The 19388-nt window shown below is 50.3% G+C and overlaps 2 protein-coding genes across 2 annotated transcripts; one reads left to right on the forward strand and one right to left on the reverse strand.

Annotated features, from left to right (window-relative positions):
- Positions 1-4274: 4274 nt before the first annotated feature.
- LPAR5 (lysophosphatidic acid receptor 5) lies at positions 4275-18696 on the forward strand. Its single transcript, XM_064376763.1, has 2 exons — positions 4275-4479; positions 14721-18696. Exon 2 carries the CDS (start codon positions 14937-14939, stop codon positions 16047-16049), a length of 1113 nt encoding a protein of 370 aa, XP_064232833.1. The 5' UTR covers positions 4275-4479; positions 14721-14936; the 3' UTR covers positions 16050-18696.
- LOC110568324 (small nuclear ribonucleoprotein G-like) lies at positions 10521-10803 on the reverse strand. The gene has a single exon (XM_064376762.1). It carries the CDS (start codon positions 10801-10803, stop codon positions 10615-10617), a length of 189 nt encoding a protein of 62 aa, XP_064232832.1. The 3' UTR covers positions 10521-10614.
- Positions 18697-19388: the final 692 nt, after the last annotated feature.

The raw sequence follows: 19388 nt of genomic DNA on the forward strand, positions 1-19388 counted from the left end.
TCCATGTTGCACAGGTTGGTCTCGAACTCCTGGGCTCAAGCAATTTTCACATCTCGGCCTCCTGAAGTGCTGGGATTACAGGAAAGAAACCCTTGGTGTACAGGAATTTGCCAGATGATCTGGACGTTTAAGTGGTTGCATCTTAACAACCTACACTGAGTATGACTCCAGCATTGGCCCTTAATAACTTGAAATCTTCCGGCCAGTCACGGTGGCTCACACTTGTAATCCCAGCACTTTGGGAGGCCAAGGCAGGCAGATCACCTGAGGTCGGGTGTTACAGATCAGCCTGACCAACATGGAGAAACCCTGTCTCTACTGAAAATACAAAATTAGCCAGGCGTGGTGGTGCGTGCCTGTAATCCCAACTACCTGGGAGACTGAGGCAAGAGAATCACTTGAACCTGGGAGGCAGAGGTTGTGGTGAGTTGAGATTGTGCCATTTGCATGCCAGCCTGGGCAACAAGAGTGAAACTCTGTCTCAAAAAAAAAAATTAATAGGCCAGGCGCGGTGGCTCATGCCTGTAATCCCAGCATTTTGGGAGGCTGAGGTGGACAGATCACCTGAGGTCGGGAGTTCGAGACCAGCCTGACCAACATGGAGAAGCCCTGTTTCTAAAAAAAAAAAAATTTTTTTTTAATAAATAAATAACTTGAAATCTCCCAAAGTATGTTCCAGGGATACCGTAGAAGTCTCCCTTCTATAGCTTCATTGTAATTAACAGCATTTTTGGAAAGCTTGCTTACTATGAGAGTTCAAATATGGACAAAAATAGAATAGTATAATGCACCCTCATGTACCCTTCACCCAGTTTCCATGATCAACACAAGGCCTATCATTTAACAGCATGTTAAAGGCCCTCCAGAGCTCCATAATAGAGAAACTTGTTTAACCTAGTGCTTCCCAAACTCATTTCACCACAGTCCCCTTTCCACCTACCACCAAAGGACTTGAACTTGTTTATTAAGCATCGACAACATGCCCGGCCCCAATGCCCACGGGGCCCCTCGTCTCTGTGTCCTCTGGCCCAAGGACACAGAGACAAGGGGCCAAAGGGAAACACACCTAAGCAAAGAGGAACCGTCCAGTCTGGTGACTTCTCGATGCAGGAGCCAAGTGCGCTCAGTGGGAGGCAGGGTCTAGCAGAGTGCCGGCACGCAGAGGGCCCCAGGCAGGATGAGGCACAAGCCACAAGTGGCATGGGCTAAACCACCTGGCAGACCCAGGAAAGGAAGAGAGGAAGAGAAACACCTAGGGGGAACCGGTGAGGACAGCGAGAGGCTGGTGGGTTAGTCATCTGGCATCTGATGGTGGGTGTGCCAGGAAGAGTTCCCAGACACAGCAGGAATATCTGAACGACGGGTAGGGGGCAGTTCTTAGTCGGCAAGAGTCAGGGCTGGATTAAGTGTCCTTAGCTGCTGGGGTTTCTTCTCTGGCCAGTCTGTGAAGGCCTCTGAGGGCAATGCTTCCTCTTCACTCTCTCCTTGACCCCGTGGGGTTGAGTGAGTGCCTGAGCTGGGAGGGATGTGCTGAGATCTGCTGAAGTGGGTGTGTCCCCTCCCGCCCCAGGAGCAGGTCCTACCAGCCCAGCTCAGAGCAGGCAGCGGAAGCCAGCTTGGGGCAGCGCAGAGCAACAAGGAGCACAGGTATGGGGGTGTCATGCGTTAAACCGCACAGGGAGCACAAGGGGCAGCACCCCTCCTGTAGAAATGGGGAACATGGGTTGGGGACAGAGATGAGGGTGGGCATGGGCCCTGGAAAACTCTGCTGAACAGAGTAAAAAGCCGAAAGGAGCTGCTTCAAATAGACAGATCTTTTCAGATGGAGCTGGACAAACAGCTAACATGCCTGCTGTACCCCGGGGGTGCCTCTCTGACACTTGAAGCCCCTACTCTGGGGCGTCTCACAGAGGCTGTGTCCTCCCCCTCCCCCTCTAGGCCCCCACTGTGGTGCTGAACCCTGAGCCTCCGGGGAGGACCCTCTGGGGACTGTTTACACCCTTTTCCCACTCCCAGTTAAACCTCAACCCCTACACCACTCATCCCCCAGGGCCCGGCAGATGACAATGAGCTAATCTAATCAAACTCGCTAATGGGTCGACTAGCACAGATGTGTTCTCAGTGTTATCCTTCCCAACTAGCCAAGATGTACTGTAATGGGGTCTTCAGGAAGTGCTGCCTTAACCCAAAGGGTGCATCTCTATAAGGGGATTAGACTGATGCTCTTTGATATCCCTACGGCTCTGACAGATTGTGGCTTGAGGGGATGGAATTTTGGAGGTGGGGGACGTAACTGGAGGTCAGCAGGGCTTTATGATACCTTTGTATCACATGATGAGGATGGGGCCTACCTATTACCTGTGGTTGTGGGGCCCCATGACAAGGAAGGGACCTCCACCAGATGGTATCTCCAGAACGCCTCCTTTTTTTCCTTTCCTTTCCTTTCTTTTTGACAGAGTCTCGCTCAGTTGCCCAGGATGGAGTGCAGTTGCACGCTCTCGGCTCACTGCAACCTCTGCCTCCTGGGTTTAACTTATTCTCTGCCTCAGCCTTCCGAGTAGCTGGGATTACAGGCACGCACCACCACGCCTGGCTAATTTTTGTATTTTTAGTACAGACAGGGTTTCAACATCTTGGCCAGGCTGGTCTTGAATTCCTGACCTCATGATCCACCCGCTTCAACTTCCCAAAGTGCTGGGATTACAGGCACGAGCCACTGCGCCCAGCCTCTGCTAATATTTTGAAATATTTTGTAGAGATGGGGTCCTACTCCGTTGCCCAGGCCAGCAGAAATCCTCCTTTTAGGGTGAGCTAAAGTTGTAGAACTAGGTGGACATGGAGGCAGGGATTAAGGTGAAACAAACTTATTCACATGTGGTATGTGTAAGCCTCACCTCCCGGTCACCCAGAGGCACTAGAGCCCAACTCCATCTGTCTGATGCCATCTGCTGTCTCCACTCTGCTGTCCCCAGTGCATACTCCAAGGCACACCTGCCAAAAGAGATATTTTATGCCCAGGGGCATTTTTAAAAAGCCCAGGAAAATGGCCAGGCGTGGTGGCTCACACCTGTACTCCCAGCACTTTGGGAGGTCGAGGCAGGCTGATCACGAGGTCAGGCATTCAAGAACAGCCTGGCCAACATGGCGAAACCCTGCCTCCACTAAAAATACAAAAATGAGCCGGGTGTGGTGGTGGGTGACTGTAGTCCCAGCTACTCAGGAGGCTGAGAAAGGAGAATCGCTTGAACCCGGGAGGCAGAGGCTGCAGTCAGCTGAGATTGTGCCGTTGCACTCCAGCCTAGGTGACAGAGCGAGACTCCGTCTCAAAAAACAAAACCCAGGAGAAGGAGGTGGCAGGAGGGGTGAAGGCTGAAGCCAGTGCACACTAAGGTCAAGTGAGGTCAGCAAGGCCCACAGGCTCCAGTGGATTTCCTGAGGAGGCAGGACCTGCCAGGCTACAAGTGAGGGTCAGCTGCACACAGACCACCTCAGGACACACGTCAGGTGGCTGGGCCTGCCTCCATGGCTTCTCTTGGTTGGGACTGACTTTCTTGCTTTCCCACCTCTTAAAAGCAGGGTGAGGGGAGAGGCACAATGGCGAGGTGTTATCTGCACACTGGGGAAACTAGTTATTGAGGTGTAGATTACCTTTGCTTTCTGCCTTTTCCCACACAAATGTCAGGACGGATGAGGTCAGAATACTCAGGGAGGGGAAGCCAGGGCCAAAGATGATGCTGGAAACGCAGGAAGAGACAGGCTTCAGTAGGGAAGGGTGGGGAGAGGTGGGAGCAGGAATTTTGGCTGGAGAAGCAGGCAGGCCTGGGCCAAGGAGGAGGGAAGACGTGACGGCTCCAGTGACTCCTCTCCGAGGAGGAATGTGGCCCCTGGGGCAGAAGGAGGCCTCCCCACTCACCCTGGGGACGTTGTACTGTCCCCAGACCTCTAGGATGAGGGTTCATCCTCCTGTTCCATCTAGTCTTCCATCTCATCCCTGCCCCTCAGGCGCAGGATAAGTGGAAGAACAGGATTCATTTGTGCCCCCCAAACAGCTCTGGGACAGAGCTTTTCACAAAGGCTTTAGACCGAGCTAAGTTTCTGCTGAAGGCTCAGCACAGCTGGCATCTGTTTGGAGGGCCTGGATATAGAGATACTGAGGAGTCTTCATGATGACACCTGACTGTGGGGAAAGGGTGCATCCTCCCGACGCTGCCTGAACACAGAGGCAGAGGAAGTAGGCTTCGCTAATTCAGCAAGTGGGTCAGGGCGCACGCTAAACAGGGACTTCCTGTGTCGGGGCTGAGACACTGATGGGCCACGAGACTCTGAAAGGAGGATGGGGCTATTCCAGAGCTGATCCTCAGGAGCATGGAGGATGGGAAGATGTGAGAATCCCTCTTTTCAGACCTCTGACCCTAAGGAATTGGAGTCCGGAGACCTGGGATGTGAATTATTTGAAAGAGGAGGCAAAGACAGAGCAAGGCATGTGGTGCCTGTGGGGAGGTTGGCAAGGCAGGCGAGGCAGATGGGAGGAACTGGGCAGAGAGGAGGCATTCCCCTCCCCTCCACACCCTTCTCATTGTCCCCAACCCCCTGGTTCTTTCTCCTCAGCTCCCCTCGACATCATTAGTCTGCTGCCAGAGAGGCTGGATACCAGGGCAGGGTGTGTGTGGAGGAGTGAGGGAATGATCACGATTTTGCCTCCTGCTTACTTTTACACTCTTGTTCTCACTTCCTGCCTCTGGCAGAAAATAGCCCTGCCCCTCTGGCTTATCTCGGCAAAGAGCAGTGCCCAGCCCAGCTCAGAGGGCAATGGGACAGATCCCAGAGGCCCTGAGGAGGTAAGGAAGCTGGTCCCCGGATGTGTACATGGGAAGCTGAAGGACAGAGACCCAGGGAGCAGGAAGGTGGCTGCACACACTCTGGTGTGTGAGTGGAGTTGGGGTGGGTGATACGGAAGGAGCAGCCCCGGGGCCTCTGTGTGTATGGTGGTCTCTTTGGCCCTGATTGCCTTGGGGTTGAGATCTGCTGTGCTTGTGAAGCCTCCTGGTTCTATGTCTGTCTGTGTAAGGATACTGTCCCTAAGGCAGGGGCTTCTTTCTCTTCCTCCCCAGCCCAGTTGTCTGTGCACATACTTGTACATTACAGGATGTGTATAGACACCAATTTGTATGTTACCAGGGATCATGTGTGCACATCTCTTAGCGTGTGTATATGTCTGTATGTCTGTGCATGCACATGTGTAGTGAGTGGTATACTTACCTGACATCAGTGGGTGCCGACGTTTCTGAGGCTACTCGGGAGGCTGAGGCCACCTCTGTGTCCTTCCTTCCTGGTGTTCCTTCTTTTCTGGGGCAGCTGCCGTTTCTTTGATTCCTGCATCTCTCCCACAGCCTGACCTCTTCTTCAAGGCAGGATTTGGGGGAAAGGGTCTGGGCTGCCCCTCCCCCACACCTAGTTTCCCTCCTTCCACTTCCTGTTAGCCTCCTTTTTGGTAGTTTTTTCCATCTTCACCATCTGGCCTGGCACTGTGCCCATTCAGCTCCTGAAGGGGCCCCCGGGCTCGGGGAAGCAGGAGTGTGGGATGGGACCAGGCCAGGGGCCTGGAGGCTCTCAGTGCTCAGCTTGGGCCATTCCGTGTGACTGTCAGAAAGAGGCGCCTTTTTGACAACCAGACTCTTTAGAAAGAAACCCAGGCCGGGCGCAGGGGCTCACCCTGTAATCCCAGCACTTTGGGAGGCCAAGGCAGGCGGATCACGAGGTCAGGAGCCCAAGACCATCCTGGCCAATACGGTGAAACCTCGTCTACTAAAAATACAAAAATTAGCTGGGCATAACTGCGCATGCCTGTAATCCCGCTATTGGGAGGCTAAGGCAGGTGAATCGCTTGAACCAGGGGAGGTTGCAGTGAGCCGAGACTGCACCGCTGTACCCCAGCCTGCTGAAAGTAAGACTCTGTCTCAAAAACCAGCAAACAGAAAAAGGAAAGCCAGCCGGGTACGGTGGCTCATGCCTGTAGTCCCAGCACTTTGGGAGGCCAAGGCGGGCGAATCACGAGGTCAAGAGATTGAGACCATTCTGGCCAACAAGGTGAAACCTCGTTTCTACTAAAAATACAAAAAATTAGCTGGGCGTGGTGGTGTGTGCCTGTAGTCCCAGCCTCTCGGGAGGCTGAGGCAGAATTGCTTGAAACCAGAAAATAGAAGTTGCAGTGAGCCGGGATCGCACCACTGCACTCCAGCCTGGCGATAGAGCTAGACTCCATCTCAAAAAAAAAAAAAAAAAAAGAAATCCAAGATGGGCTGGGGCTGGGTGCAGTGGCTCATGCCTGTAATCTCAGCACTTTGAGAGGCTGAGGCGGGTGGATCATCTGAGGTCAGAGTTCAATACCACACTGACCAATATGGGAAAACCCTTCTCTACTGAAAATACAAAAATTAGCCAGGCATGGTGGTGTATACCTGTAGTCCCAGCTACTCAGGAGGCTGAGACGGAAGAACTGCTTGAACCTGGGAGGTGGAGGTTGCAGTGAGATCGTGCCACTACACTCCAGCCCAAGTGACAGAGCAAGACTGCGTCTCAAAAAAAAAAAAAAAAAAAAAAAATGGGCTGGGTTCGGAGGATCATGCATGTAGTCCCAGCACCTAGAGATTCCTGGCCAACGTGCTAAAACCTTGTTTCTACTAAAAACACAAAAATTAGGCAGGTGTGGTGGTGTGAGACTTAAATCCCAGCTACTCGGGTGGTTGCCACAAGAATTGCTTGAACCCAGGAGGTAGAGGTTGCAGTGAACCAAGATTGTGCTACTGCACTCCAGACTCCAAACACAGTGAGACTCTGTTTCAAAAAAAAAAAAAAGAAACTCAAGAACTTCTTCCCTTCGGAACACAGTAATGAGAGAGCATAGCCATTTCCTTTGCTAAAAAATTCTTAATTTTACCTTTTTATTTATTTATTTATTTATTTTGAGATGGAGTTTTGCTCTTGTTGCCCAGGCTAGAGTGCAATGGCGCAATCTCGGCTCATGCAACCTCCGCCTCCTGGGTGCAAGTGATTCTCCTGCCTCAGCCTCCTGAGTAGCTGGGATTACAAGTGCCTGCCACCACGCCCAGGTAATTTTTGTATTTTTAGTAGAGACGAGATTTCGCCATGTTGGCCAGGCTGGTCTCGAATGCCTGACCTCAAGTGATCTGCCCGCCTCGGCCTCCCAAAGTGCTGGGATTACAAGTGTGTGTCACCACTTGGCCTAACTTTACCTTTAAATAGCTGCTTAATGAATACATCTTGGTCTATTTAACATTGTAACTTTTTCAACAGAAAGATCTGACATACCACTGTACTGAGAGGTTTAAAAAAAAAAAAGACGAGATTGGCCAGGCGTGGTGGCTCACACTTATAATCCTAGCACTTTGGGAGGCCGAGGCTGGTAAATCACCTGAGGTCAGGAGTTCGAGACCAGCCTGGCACACATGGGGAAACCCAGTCTTCTCTACTAAAAATAATTAGCTGAGCATGGTGGTGGACACCTGTAATCCCAACTACTTGGGAGACTGAGGCAGGAGAATCGCTTGAACCCGAGAGGCAGAGGTTGCTGTGAGCTGAGATTACGCCACTGCACTCCGCACTCCAGCCTGAGAGAGAGAGAGAGAGAAGAGATTCCATCTCAAATATAAAAAAAAAGGAAGAAAGAAAGACGAGGTTCTTGGAAAATAATCCATCCACTCATTCAGTGTCTAGTATATGCTTCCTAATTGGAAGGATCTACTGGTTCTCCAAGTAATGGTTAAGAACGATCAAGTGATACTGTAATTATAGTGTAAATTTTATTGAAATCTTAGTGCAAGCTGTTTTCAAACAGGTCTTTTAAGGGAAGTGGTTTTTTGGTTGGTTGTTTTTTGAGATGGAGTCTCTGTTGCCTGAGTGTAGTGGCCTAATCTCAGCTCACTGCAACCTCTGCCTCCCGGGTTCTAGTGATTCTCCTGCCTCAGCCTCCTGAGTATCTGGGATTACAGATGCATGCCACTACACCCAGCTAATTTTTGTATTTTTAGTAGAGATGGGGTTTCACCATGTTGGCCAGGTTGATCTCCAACTCCTGACCTTGTGATTGCCCGCCTCGCCCTCCCAAAATGCTAGGATTACAGGCATGAGCCACCACGCACTTTTTTCTTTTTTTTTTGAGATGGAGTTTCACTCTTGTTGCCCAGGCTGGAGTGCAATGGTGCGATCTTGGCTCACCACAACCTCTGCCTCCCAGGTTCAGGTGATTCTCCTGGCACAGCCTCCCTACTAGCTGAGATTACAGGCATGCACCACCACACCGAGCTAATTTTGTATTTTTAGTAGAAACGGGGTTTCTTCCTGTTGTTGAGGCTGGTTTCAAACTCCCAACCTCAGGTGATCCGCCCGCCTTGGCCTCCCAAAGTGTTGGGATTACAGGCATGAGCCCCCGCACCCAGCCATCTACCACTTCTTATCACACTCTTTCTTGTCCAAATGTACAACTCAGTAAAAGACCAGTTCCTGGCTGGGCGTGGTGAAGTGGGTTCTTTGTAATAACCCACTTCAAATAACCCATTTTATACATTTCTGTTGGACAAATGAGGAAGTGAAATAATGTATCTAGGGCACAGATTTCATAGAGGCAACTATAAAAGACCAAGTGCTCTCTGCAGCATCCATCCATCACTCTTGCTGGAAGCAGCATCATACAATTTGGATTTTGGAGCTAGGCCGTCCTGGGTTTAAATTCTGACTTCACTCCTTGGTGCCAAGCTCTTATGCTTCTGATTCTTTTCCTTTTAAAATGAGGATAAACACCTACCTCAATGGACTGTTGGAAAGGCTGGAGATTATGTACACAAATTACGACATGGTGATGATCAGTAAATGATAGCTATTATTTTTATTTTTTTATTTTATTTTTTTCGAAACAGAGTCTCGCTCTGTCACCCAGGCTGGAGTCCAGTGGCGTGATCTCGGCTCACTGCAATCTCTGCCTCCCTGGTTCAAGCAATTCTCCTGCCTCAGCCTCCTAAGCAGCTGGGATTACAGGCATGCACCACCACACCCAGCTAATTTTTGTATTTTTTAGTAGAGACGAGGTTTCATCATGTTGGCCAGGCTGGTCTCAAACTCCTGACCTTGTGATCCACCCACCTCGGCCTCCCAAAGTGCTGGGATTACAGGCATGAGCCACTCTGCTCGGCCATGATAGCTATTATTTTTAACATTTAGAGAGGTAGGTGCTGGGAATGCACAGAGATTAATAAGCCACAGTCCACAGCCCCTCCCTCTAAGAGGTCACAGTCTAATGGGAGGGGCAGACCAGGAACAGCTGACTACCATACTTGTGGGGAGAGCTCTGATAAACCTGTGCACTGTTGCAGAGGGAGATAAGTGAAGGTATCACATCTGCTGTGTGTGTGGGGCTGTCAGGGAAGGCTTTGAGATCCATGAAAAAAGACTAAGCTTGCCAGTTAGAGAATGGGAGGCAGGGCGTTCCAAGTTGAAGAAACAGCACATGCAAAGGCAGAGTGCTGAAAACATAAGGCATCTCCACAATTAGTATTAGTTTGGTGTGCCTGGAGCAAAGGAGCATGGGGCAGGGGAGTGTGTCAGAAATGAGCCTGGTTTTACTTGCTTTTCAGCATGTTTAAGTCCCATTTGGTGTTATTTTCGTTGCTGAGATTGGTATTTTGCAAGAAGTATTTCTTTATTCCCTTTAACTGTTTTACTATATTTCTTACACATCTCAAACTGCTGGTGGTGGTGGTCAGAGGGAGAATAAAACCAAATACAGGTAAAACTTGTGGCCAGGTACAGTGGCTCACGCCTGGAAGCCTAGGACTTTCAGAGGCCAAGGCAAAAGGATTGCTTGAGCCCAGTTCAAGACCAGCCTGGGCAATGCAGTCAGACCCTGTTTCTACAAAAAAAAATTTTTTCCTTTTTTTTTTTTTTAAGATGGAGTCTTGCTCTGTCACCCAGGCTGGAGTGCAGTGGTACGATCAGAGCTCACTGCAACCTCTGCCTCCTGGGTTCAAGCGATTCTCCTGCCTCAGTCTCCTGAGTAGCTGGGATTACAAGCGCCTGCCACCATGCCTGGCTAATTTTTTTGTATTTTTAGTAAAGACCGTGTTTCACCATGTTGGCTAGGCTGGTTTCAAACTCCTGACCTTAAGTGATCCACCCACCTCAGCCTCCCAAAGTGCTAGGATTACAGGCATGAGTCACTGCACCTGGCCGTCTACAAAAAACTTAAAAATTAGCCAGGCATGGTGGTACATGCCTGTAGGTCCAACTACTCAGAGGCTGAGATAGGAAGATCACTTGAATCTGGGAGGTCAAGACTGCAGTGGGCCGAGATCAAACCACTGCATTCCAGCCTGGACCACGAAGTGAGACCCCGTCTCAAAAAAAAAAAAACCAAACTTGGTTTGTTTTTTTTTTTGACTATTACAAAAGTTTATTTAACAAAAAGTCTAATATGAAAATGTACATGACCCAATTTTTACATCATAGTAAAATAGGCCCTATGGGGAGAGGACATGGGTTTCTCCGCTGAACAGTCATTATTTATACTCGTTCCAAGGCTTCTAACATGATGATACTATTTCCTCATATTACCACCATTCCAATATTGTATTGTTGTCCGCTAGTTGCCATCTCCACACATTCATCTATCACAAGATTCATAAAGGGATCAAATCCCCGCAATATTCCTTGGACATGTCTGCCACCATTTAATTTCAATGATAACTTCTTGTCCATCAATTTTTTCAACTCAGGAGGGTGAGCTTTACTCATGATGGCTACTCCATGGGCACACAGAGCCCAAACTTGTTATAGTAAGGTTGATGACTTATTTTCTTGCAACTATTTAAACAGTTCGTGTGTGTGTGTGTGTGTGTGTGTGTGTGTGTGTGTTATGGACTTTCACTCTTGTTGCTCAGACTGGAGTGCAATGGTGTGATCTAGCCTCACGGCAACCTCCACCTCCAGGGTTCAAACGATTCTCTTGCCTCAGCCTCCTGAGTAGCTGGGATTACAGGTATGTGCCACCATGCCTGGCTAATTTTGCATTTTTAGTAGAGACGGGGTTTCTCCCTGTTGATCAGACTGGTCTCCAACTCCTGACCTCAGGTGATCCACCTGCCTCGGCCTCCCAAAGTGTTGGGATTACAGGCGTGAGCCATCACGTCCAGCCCTAACAGTTCCTTTTGAAAGGAATAAGCTCAGTGTCTTGGGATAGTTGCTCAGGGTCTCAGAGACAGCTTCTCTCTCTAAGACGACATCTAGACACCCATGTTCACAGTGGCATTCTTCACAATAGCCTAAAGCTAAAAACAACCCAAGTCTTCACTGACAGAAATGGATGAGCAAAATATTATACAATGAAATACATTATTCAGCTATAAAAATGAAATTGCAAGCCGGGCACGGTTTCACCATGTTGTCCAGGCTAATCTTGAACTCCTGACCTTAGATGATCTGCCCTCCTCAGCCTCCCAAACTGCTGGAATTACAGGCATGAGCCACCGCGCTCGGCCACAGCACTGTGAGTGTACTTAATGACTCTGCATTTTACATTTTAAAATGATAAATGTTATCTGGGTGCAGTGGTGCATGCCTGTAAGTCCCAGCTACTTGGGAGGCTGAGGCAAGAGGATCACTTGATTCCAAGAGTTCAAGACCAGCCAGGGGAACATAGTAAGACCCTATCAAAAAAAAAAAAATTATAGGCCAGGTGCGGTGGCTCATACCTGTAATTCAAGTGCTTTGGGGGCAGATTACCTGGGGTTAGGAGTTAGAGACCAGCCTGGCCCACATGGTGAAACCCCATCACTACTAAAAATACAAAAAAATTTGCCAGGCGTAGTGGCACATACCCGTAATCCCAGCTACTTGGGAGGCAGAGGCAGGAGAATTGCTTAAACCCAGGTGGAGGTTGCAGTGATCCAAGATCTTACCACTGCACTACAGCCTGGGTGACAGAGGGAAAGTCTGCCTCAAAAAATATATATATAAATGTTCAGTTATGTATATTTTACCATACACACACAAAATAGAAGGTACGCAGGGCTGAAGTGGAGGGATAGTTTCTATGGCGTTATGCATCGAGGAAAGTGGCTTCCCTAAGGCTGTCCTTTCCTCTGGCTCCTCCATCTCTTGACCACATCCTTTGTCAATTTTTGCCTGAGGACTGCAGCTGCTGCGGTTTCCCCTCTGGCAGCCTCGTCAGCACCAGTGGTACCCTTCCTCACCTCACCTCTGTGATCTCTAGGCTTAGGGTCCCCTTTGATCACTCATGACCAAAACACTATCTCCCCAGTACCACAGAGCCTCATCTGAGATTAGACCTGCTGGGGGAGCACCTGGCAAAACTCAACCCACAGGACCTTCCCCTGCCTAGCAAGACTGTGCTGTCAAATTTATTCACATGTGGCTCTGGTCAAGACTAGCATGCAATCAGCCTAAGAGGGCACTGTTATATTATTATTCCCATGTTACAGATGAAGCAACTGAAAAGTCCAGCCATTAAGCTGAACCCACTTTGCTTTGACCGCATTGCACCCACATAGGTGCAATGGTGGATGTGATGAGTAAGGTTGGGATTTTGTTCGGTACTCGGGAGTTTTGTTTATTTATTTCCTTGTCTGAGATGGAGTCTCACTGTGTCACCCAGGGTGGAGTACAGTGCCGCGATCTCAGTTCACTGCAAGCTCCACTTCCCAGGTTCAAGCGATTCTCCTGCCTCAGCCTCCCATGTACTCAGGAGTTTGAACTTTATTCTTTGGATAATGAGGAGCTAGCCTAGCACCTGGTCCAGGGAGGTACTCCATAAGACAACCTATTGATTTGTGCTTATCATCTACCTCCCTCCTGAATGCAAAGGAGGTGGAAGCCAAGCCTTTTTGTTTTGTTCCCTGCTGTGAACATGCCTGGAACCTTCTATAAGCTCAGTAAGCAAGTAAAGAAGGAAGGAAAAGATCTTGAGATAGTAACAGCAACCTAAGCATTTTACATACATCATCTTTTTCTCCTTTTTCTTTTTCTTTTTTTTTTTTTTTGAGACGGAGTCCTGCTCTGTCACCCAGGCTGGAGTGCAATGGCACAATCTCGGCTCACTGCAACCTCCAACTCCCCGGTTTAAGCAATTCTCTTGCCTCAGCCTCCCGAGTAGCTGGGATGAGAGGCAACCGCCACAACAATGCCTGGCTAATTTTTCCTGGCTGATTTTTTTGTATTTCTAGTAGAGACGGGGTTTCTCCACATTGGCCAGGCTGGTCTCGAACTCCTGACCTCAGGTGATCCACCTGCCTCGGCCTCCCAAAGGGCTGGGATTACAGGCATGAGCCACTGTGCCTGGCCTACATACGTCATCTTAATCTCCAAACAACCTCATGAATTCTCTCTTTTTTCTCTCTCATTTTTTGAAACAGAGTCTCAGTCTGTCGCCCAGGCTGGAGTGCAGTGGTATGATCTCGGCTCACTGCAAACTCTGCCTCCTGGATTCAAGCAATTCTCATCCCTCAGCCTCCCAAGTAGCTGGGATTACAAGTGTAGCCCCCCATGCCCAGCTAATTTTTGTATTTTTAGTAGATGCAGGATTTTGTCATGTTGGCCAGGTTGGTCTCGAACTCCTGATCTCAGATGATCTGCCTGCCTCGGCCTCCCAAAGTGCTGGATTACAGGCATGAGCCACCACGCTCGGCCTGGCCCTCTTTCTTTTTTTGAGACAGGGGCTCACTCTGTCACCCAGGCAGGACTGCAGTGGTGCACCCCACTCCCTGGGGTCAAGTGATCCTCTCATCTCAGCCTCCCAAGTAGCTGGGACTACAGGCGTGCGCCACCATGCCCAGCTAATTTTTTTATATTTATATATATATTTTTGACACTGATTCTCGCTCTATCACCCAGGCTAGAGTGCAATGGCACAATCTCGGCTCACTGTAACCTCCATCTCCCGGTTCAAGCGATTCTCCCAGCCTCAGCCTCCTAAGTAGCTGGAATTTCAGGCACCTGCCACCACGCCCAGCTAATTTTTGTATTTTTAGTAGAGATGGGGTTTCACTATGTTGGCCAGGGTGGTCTCAAACTCCTAACCTGCCCGCCTTGGCCTCCCAAAGTGCTGGGATTACAGATGTGAACCTCCGTGCCTGGACTTATTTTTATTTTTTGAGACAGAGTTTTGCTTTTGTTGTCCAGGCTGGAGTGCAATGGCGTGGTCTCAGCTCACTGCAACCTCTGCCTCTCGAGTTCAAGTGATTTTCCTGCCTCAGCCTCCTGAGTAGCTGGGATTACAGGCCTGCACCACCACACCCAGCTTATTTTTGTATTTGTTCGAGACAGGCTGGTCTCAAACTCCTGACCTCAGGTGATCCACCCACCTCGGCCTCCCAAACTGCTGGATTACAGGCGTGAGCCACCGTAGCTGGCCCTGTATTTTTTTTGTAGAGACGGGGTCTTGCCATGTTGCCCAGGCTGGTACCTAACCCCTAGGTTCAAGCGATTGGTCTGCCTTGGCCTTCCAAAGTGCCAGGATTACAGGTGTGAGCCACTGCACCCAGCCAAGATTAATTTTTCTGAAGTCACACAACTAGCCAAGTTAGCAATGCCAAGACTTAAACCTAGGCATCTGAGTCCCTGCCTGCCAGTGTAGCTAAACATTTGTGTGTGTAGCCCTGTCTCTGTGTAACTTCTGGCTTGCTTTCCTATTCCAGGTCTCCGCTGCTGATGAAGCTGTGACCTAACGCACCCACCACTTGGCAGCCATCTGTCCCTGCAGCCATAGTCCATATTCCCATGCCCTGCCTCTGCTTGTTTTGGGACCATCTCTGTACAGCCTCTAGGCCCCAGACCCGGAGGTGAATGCCATGCCCTGACCCTGGTGTGCCCCATGGCATCCCCAACCTAGCTCCCATTACAAATTTGGCACGATGTCAGCAAATACCTCAACCAACAGTTCTGTTATCGAGTGTCCTGACTACCGACCTACCCACCGCCTGCATATGGTGGTCTACAGCTTGGTGCTGGCCGCCGGGCTCCCCCTCAACGCGCTGGCCCTCTGGGTCTTCCTGCGCGCGCTGCGCGTGCACTCGGTGGTGAGCGTGTACATGTGCAACCTGGCGGCCAGCGATCTGCTCTTCACCCTCTCGCTGCCCGTGCGCGTCTCCTACTACGCACTGCACCACTGGCCCTTTCCCGACCTCCTGTGCCAGACGGCGGGCGCCATCTTCCAGATGAACATGTACGGCAGCTGCATCTTTCTGATGCTCATCAACGTGGACCGCTACGCCGCCATCGTGCACCCGCTGCGACTGCGCCACCTGCGGCGGCCCCGCGTGGCGAGGCTGCTCTGCCTGGGCGTGTGGGCGCTCATCCTGGTGTTCGCCGTGCCCGCCGCCCGCGTGCACAGGCCGTCGCGCTGCCGCTACCGGGACCTCGAGGTGCGCCTATGCTTCGAGAGCTTCAGTGATGAGCTGTGGAAGGGCGGGCTGCTGCCGCTCGTGCTACTGGCCGAGACGCTGGGCTTCCTGCTACCCCTGGCGGCGGTGGTCTACTCGTCGGGCCGCGTCTTTTGGACGCTGGCGCGCCCCGACGCCACGCGGAGCCAGAGGCGGCGGAAGACGGTGCGCCTCCTGCTGGCCAACCTCGTCATCTTCCTGCTGTGCTTCGTACCCTACAACGCCACGCTGGCGGTCTACGGGCTGCTGCGGAGCAAGCTGGTGACGGCCAGCGCCCCTGCCCGCGATCGTGTGCGCGGGGTGCTGATGGTGATGGTGCTGCTGGCCGGAGCCAACTGCGTGCTGGACCCGCTTGTGTACTACTTCAGCGCCGAGGGCTTCCGCAACACCCTGCGCGGCCTGGGCACTCCGCACCAGACCAGGACCTTGGCCACCAACGGGACGCGGGAGGCGCTCGCGCAAGCCGAACAGTCCATCACCACCGACGCCACCAGGCCGGATGCTGCCAGTCAGGGGCTGCTCCAACCCTCCAACTCCCACCCCCTGACTTCCTTCACACAGTGTCCCCAGGATTCGGCCCTCTGAACGCACATCATGCGATAGCCCGTCCGTGCCCGACCCCCGGCGCCTCTGGTTCTGGGAGGTTTTCAGGGTGTGAACACAAGAAGGTGGGCTTTGGATCTTTGGGTGGCAACTCCAGCTTAGGAACGCAGACGAGTAAAAAGTGTGGAAGCCAGGGCCCGGGGAAGGCAGTGCTGCTGGAAATGGCCTCATTAAACTGTGAGCGCGCAGAGGACCCCTTCTCCAGAGGTGGGAAGTGATGCAGAGAGCCCACCCGTGCAGAGGGCAGACAAGGACAGAATGCCTACTGGTGGGCGGGGCATTAAACTGTTAAAAGCTGGTTAGATGGAACAAAATGAGCATTCTGGATTTAAACCACCACAGGGGCCTGAGAGCTGAAGAGCCCCAGGTTGGATGGACCAAGCTACTGAGATGCCTGTTCATCTGCTGTCTAGGGTCATGGATGCCACCCACTTTCATTTCTGCCTGGGCTTCCCCTCCTCACCATTGAGAGTTCCATATGGACAGAACTAGGTTCTTTCTCACTTAGTGACTTGTGACAATTTAGACCTGGCACCCAGCATGGGGCAGTTGGGGCAGGGCAAAACTGACTCGTTTCCCCCTCGCCAAAATTCAAGTCCAAACCCTTTTTTAGGTTAACTTTTCTTCCACCACGCCCCTTTTCAGGGCCTCCTCCATTCTAGGTCCTTAATATGCTGTCTCTCTCTGCTTTGTCCGGAGCAAGGAGAAAATTCTTTCTACTAAAGCATTGGTTCTCAAACTTTTTGGTCTTAGACCCCTTTACACTCTTAGAAACTGAGGATCTCAAAGAGCTTTGCTTATATTTTGTTCTTTTGATGCTTGCCATACTAGAAATTAAAGCAAATACATTTTTAAAACAAATACACAAGCACACATTCCATTAGCCATGAGAGCAATAATGTCATCACACACACTTCATGAAACCTCTGGAAAACTCTACAGCATACTTGTGAGAGAATAAGAGTGAAAGGGCCAAATAACATCTGTGTAGCAGTATTATGAAAATAGGCTTGACCTCGTGGACCTCCTCAAAGGGTTGGTCCCTGGATCACACTTTGAGAACCATACTTGTCCTGAAGTATTAGAGTTCATGGCTAACTTCTTCCCAGGGCATTATATACAGTGCTTTTTATTACTGTGGGGAGAGGGCAGTGCTAAACAAATTAATTACTACTGATAGTCGTCATCTACAGCCCTAGGAGTAGTGCATCAAATGGAACACGACCCTGGGCATATCAGAGCAGCAGCCCTGGGATGGGGGTGGGAGACTGGGGGGTGGAACTAGTCACACACTCAGTGGGAGGGGATGGGGCTTCTCTGGGTGAGGGAAAAGGGAATTGTGCCACAACCAGGAGAGAAGAGTTTATGGGTAAGTTAAGAGTGAGATGGAAGGACAGGAATGGTCTGTCCATTCTTAGCATGCTGGAAGCAAAGGAAATGGGCCATCTACTATTCCTTCCCTCTTTACCCAAGTTGGGGGCTCTGAGAGGCTGCAGAGTTGGCGCTTATGGACATCTTCAGGCTCTGACATTACTGAGGGAGTGTTTGCCCTGTGTGCGTCCCATAGCATTTCTGTCCCTATGTCTCAATATTGTATTTCTGTGTGTGTGTGTGCGCGCTGTGCGTACGATCGAGAGAGAGAAAGAGAGAGTGAGAGTGTCAGGGTTCTTCTCCGTGTGTGTCTGTGTTTTATTCCAGGGTAGCCTTTTGTGTGTGCCTTTATGCGAGTACTCCAGATGGTGATTTACAGGGGTAAAATGACCCCTGGTGGCCAAATCAGAGAACTGACCCAGATTCCTCAGGGATAGCCATGAAATCCGGGCCTTCTCCATCTGGGTGGAGGCTGGAGCCTGGAGCCTGGAGCACAGCACTTACCTTCCAGCTGTGGAAGAGGCCTGGTGATTAGCACCTGCTCCATCTCTCTTCATCCTCCGGATTCAAGACCTGCACCCTTCCTGTCTTGAGAGCACCAGCAGCGCCAAACCTCATAGTCCAAAATCTCAAGACTGCCCTATTCAAACAGAATCAAACATAATTTTTGAAAACTACTTGAGTACTTTCATTTTTTTATTTCATTTTATTTTTTGAGACAGAGTCTTAATCTGTTGCCCAAGATGGAGTGCAGTGGCATGATCTCAGCTCACTGCCACCTCCGCTTCCCGGCTTCAAGTGATTCTCCTGCCTCAGCCTCCCAAGTAGCTGGGATTACATATGAGTGCCACCACATCCGGGTAATTTTTGTATTTGTAGTAGAGATAGGGTTTCACCATGTTGGCCAGGCTGATCTCAAACTCCTGACCTCAGGTAATCCACCTGCCTCAGCCTCCCAAAGTCCTGGGATTATAGATGTGAGCCACAGTGCCCAGCCACTTGAGTACTTTTATAGGCAGGTATGTGAGTGAGTTCCAAAGTAATTAAAACTCACGGCATACATCACTTTCCAACATACCATATAATTTATTTATTTATTCTAATTTTTATAGTTCATCATCTCCACCACCCGTCCTACATCCTAGGTAGAATGTAAGCTCCGTGGGGGCAGGGATTTTTGTTTGGTTCTCTGATGATTCCCAGCATCTAAAACAGTGCCTGGCACAAAGAAAGTGCTCAATAAATATTTGTTGAATGAATGAACAGTCAGATCTTGCTGTGAAGTAGTTTACAATCTAGTAGGAACCGAAAACACAAGAATGCCGTACGGTAAGGTGTTGGCAGTTGATTTAGTGGGCAATGGGAAGCCCACGGAGGCTCCTGAGTGAGGTTTTGAACACACTGACAAACTGTGGGATAAACTGTAGGAAAATGAGTTGGGAGAGTCTAAAGAAAAGAAAGGCTGGTCAGGGAGCCATTACAATAGCCGAGGACAAGTGTGACCATGGCCTGTGGAAGAGGTAGATGGCAATACATTGTCTCTAATGTGAAATCTCTGGTGTCAAAGTCCTAGGGGACTATTTCCCCTCATTCAGATATCCAAAGGCTTTCCATCAAGAGAACAGAGAGGCAAGAATAGATTAGGTCATTTTCATAGGGTTTCCCAGGACTGAGAGAGCAGTATGAAGTCCAGAGCCCTCACCCCATGCCCTGCAGCTGCCCCATTTAAGGTCTAGGAAAATCCAAAGGTAGAGAAGGGGAAAATCTTAGATGGCAGGGAATGAGCATTAGCGGGGTTTTTTTTTTTTTTTTGAGATGGAGTTTTGCTCTTGTTGCCCAGGAGTGCAGTGGCGCAGTCTCGGCTCACTGCAACCTCTGCCTCCCAGGTTCCAGCTATTCTCGTGTCTGAGCCTCCCTAGTAGCTGGGATTACAGGCACGCGCCACCATGC

This window comes from Aotus nancymaae, unplaced genomic scaffold (assembly GCF_030222135.1).
Source record: "Aotus nancymaae isolate 86718 unplaced genomic scaffold, 86718_ANA_hifiasm-v0.15.2.pri h1tg000016l, whole genome shotgun sequence".
Classification (NCBI taxonomy): Eukaryota; Metazoa; Chordata; class Mammalia; order Primates; family Aotidae; genus Aotus; species Aotus nancymaae.

Coding starts and splice junctions, on each gene's coding strand:
- LOC110568324 (XM_064376762.1), bottom strand. CDS start 10,803: ATGAGTAAAGCTCACCCTCCTGAGTTGAAAAAATTGATGGACAAGAAG.
- LPAR5 (XM_064376763.1), top strand. CDS start 14,937: ATGTCAGCAAATACCTCAACCAACAGTTCTGTTATCGAGTGTCCTGAC.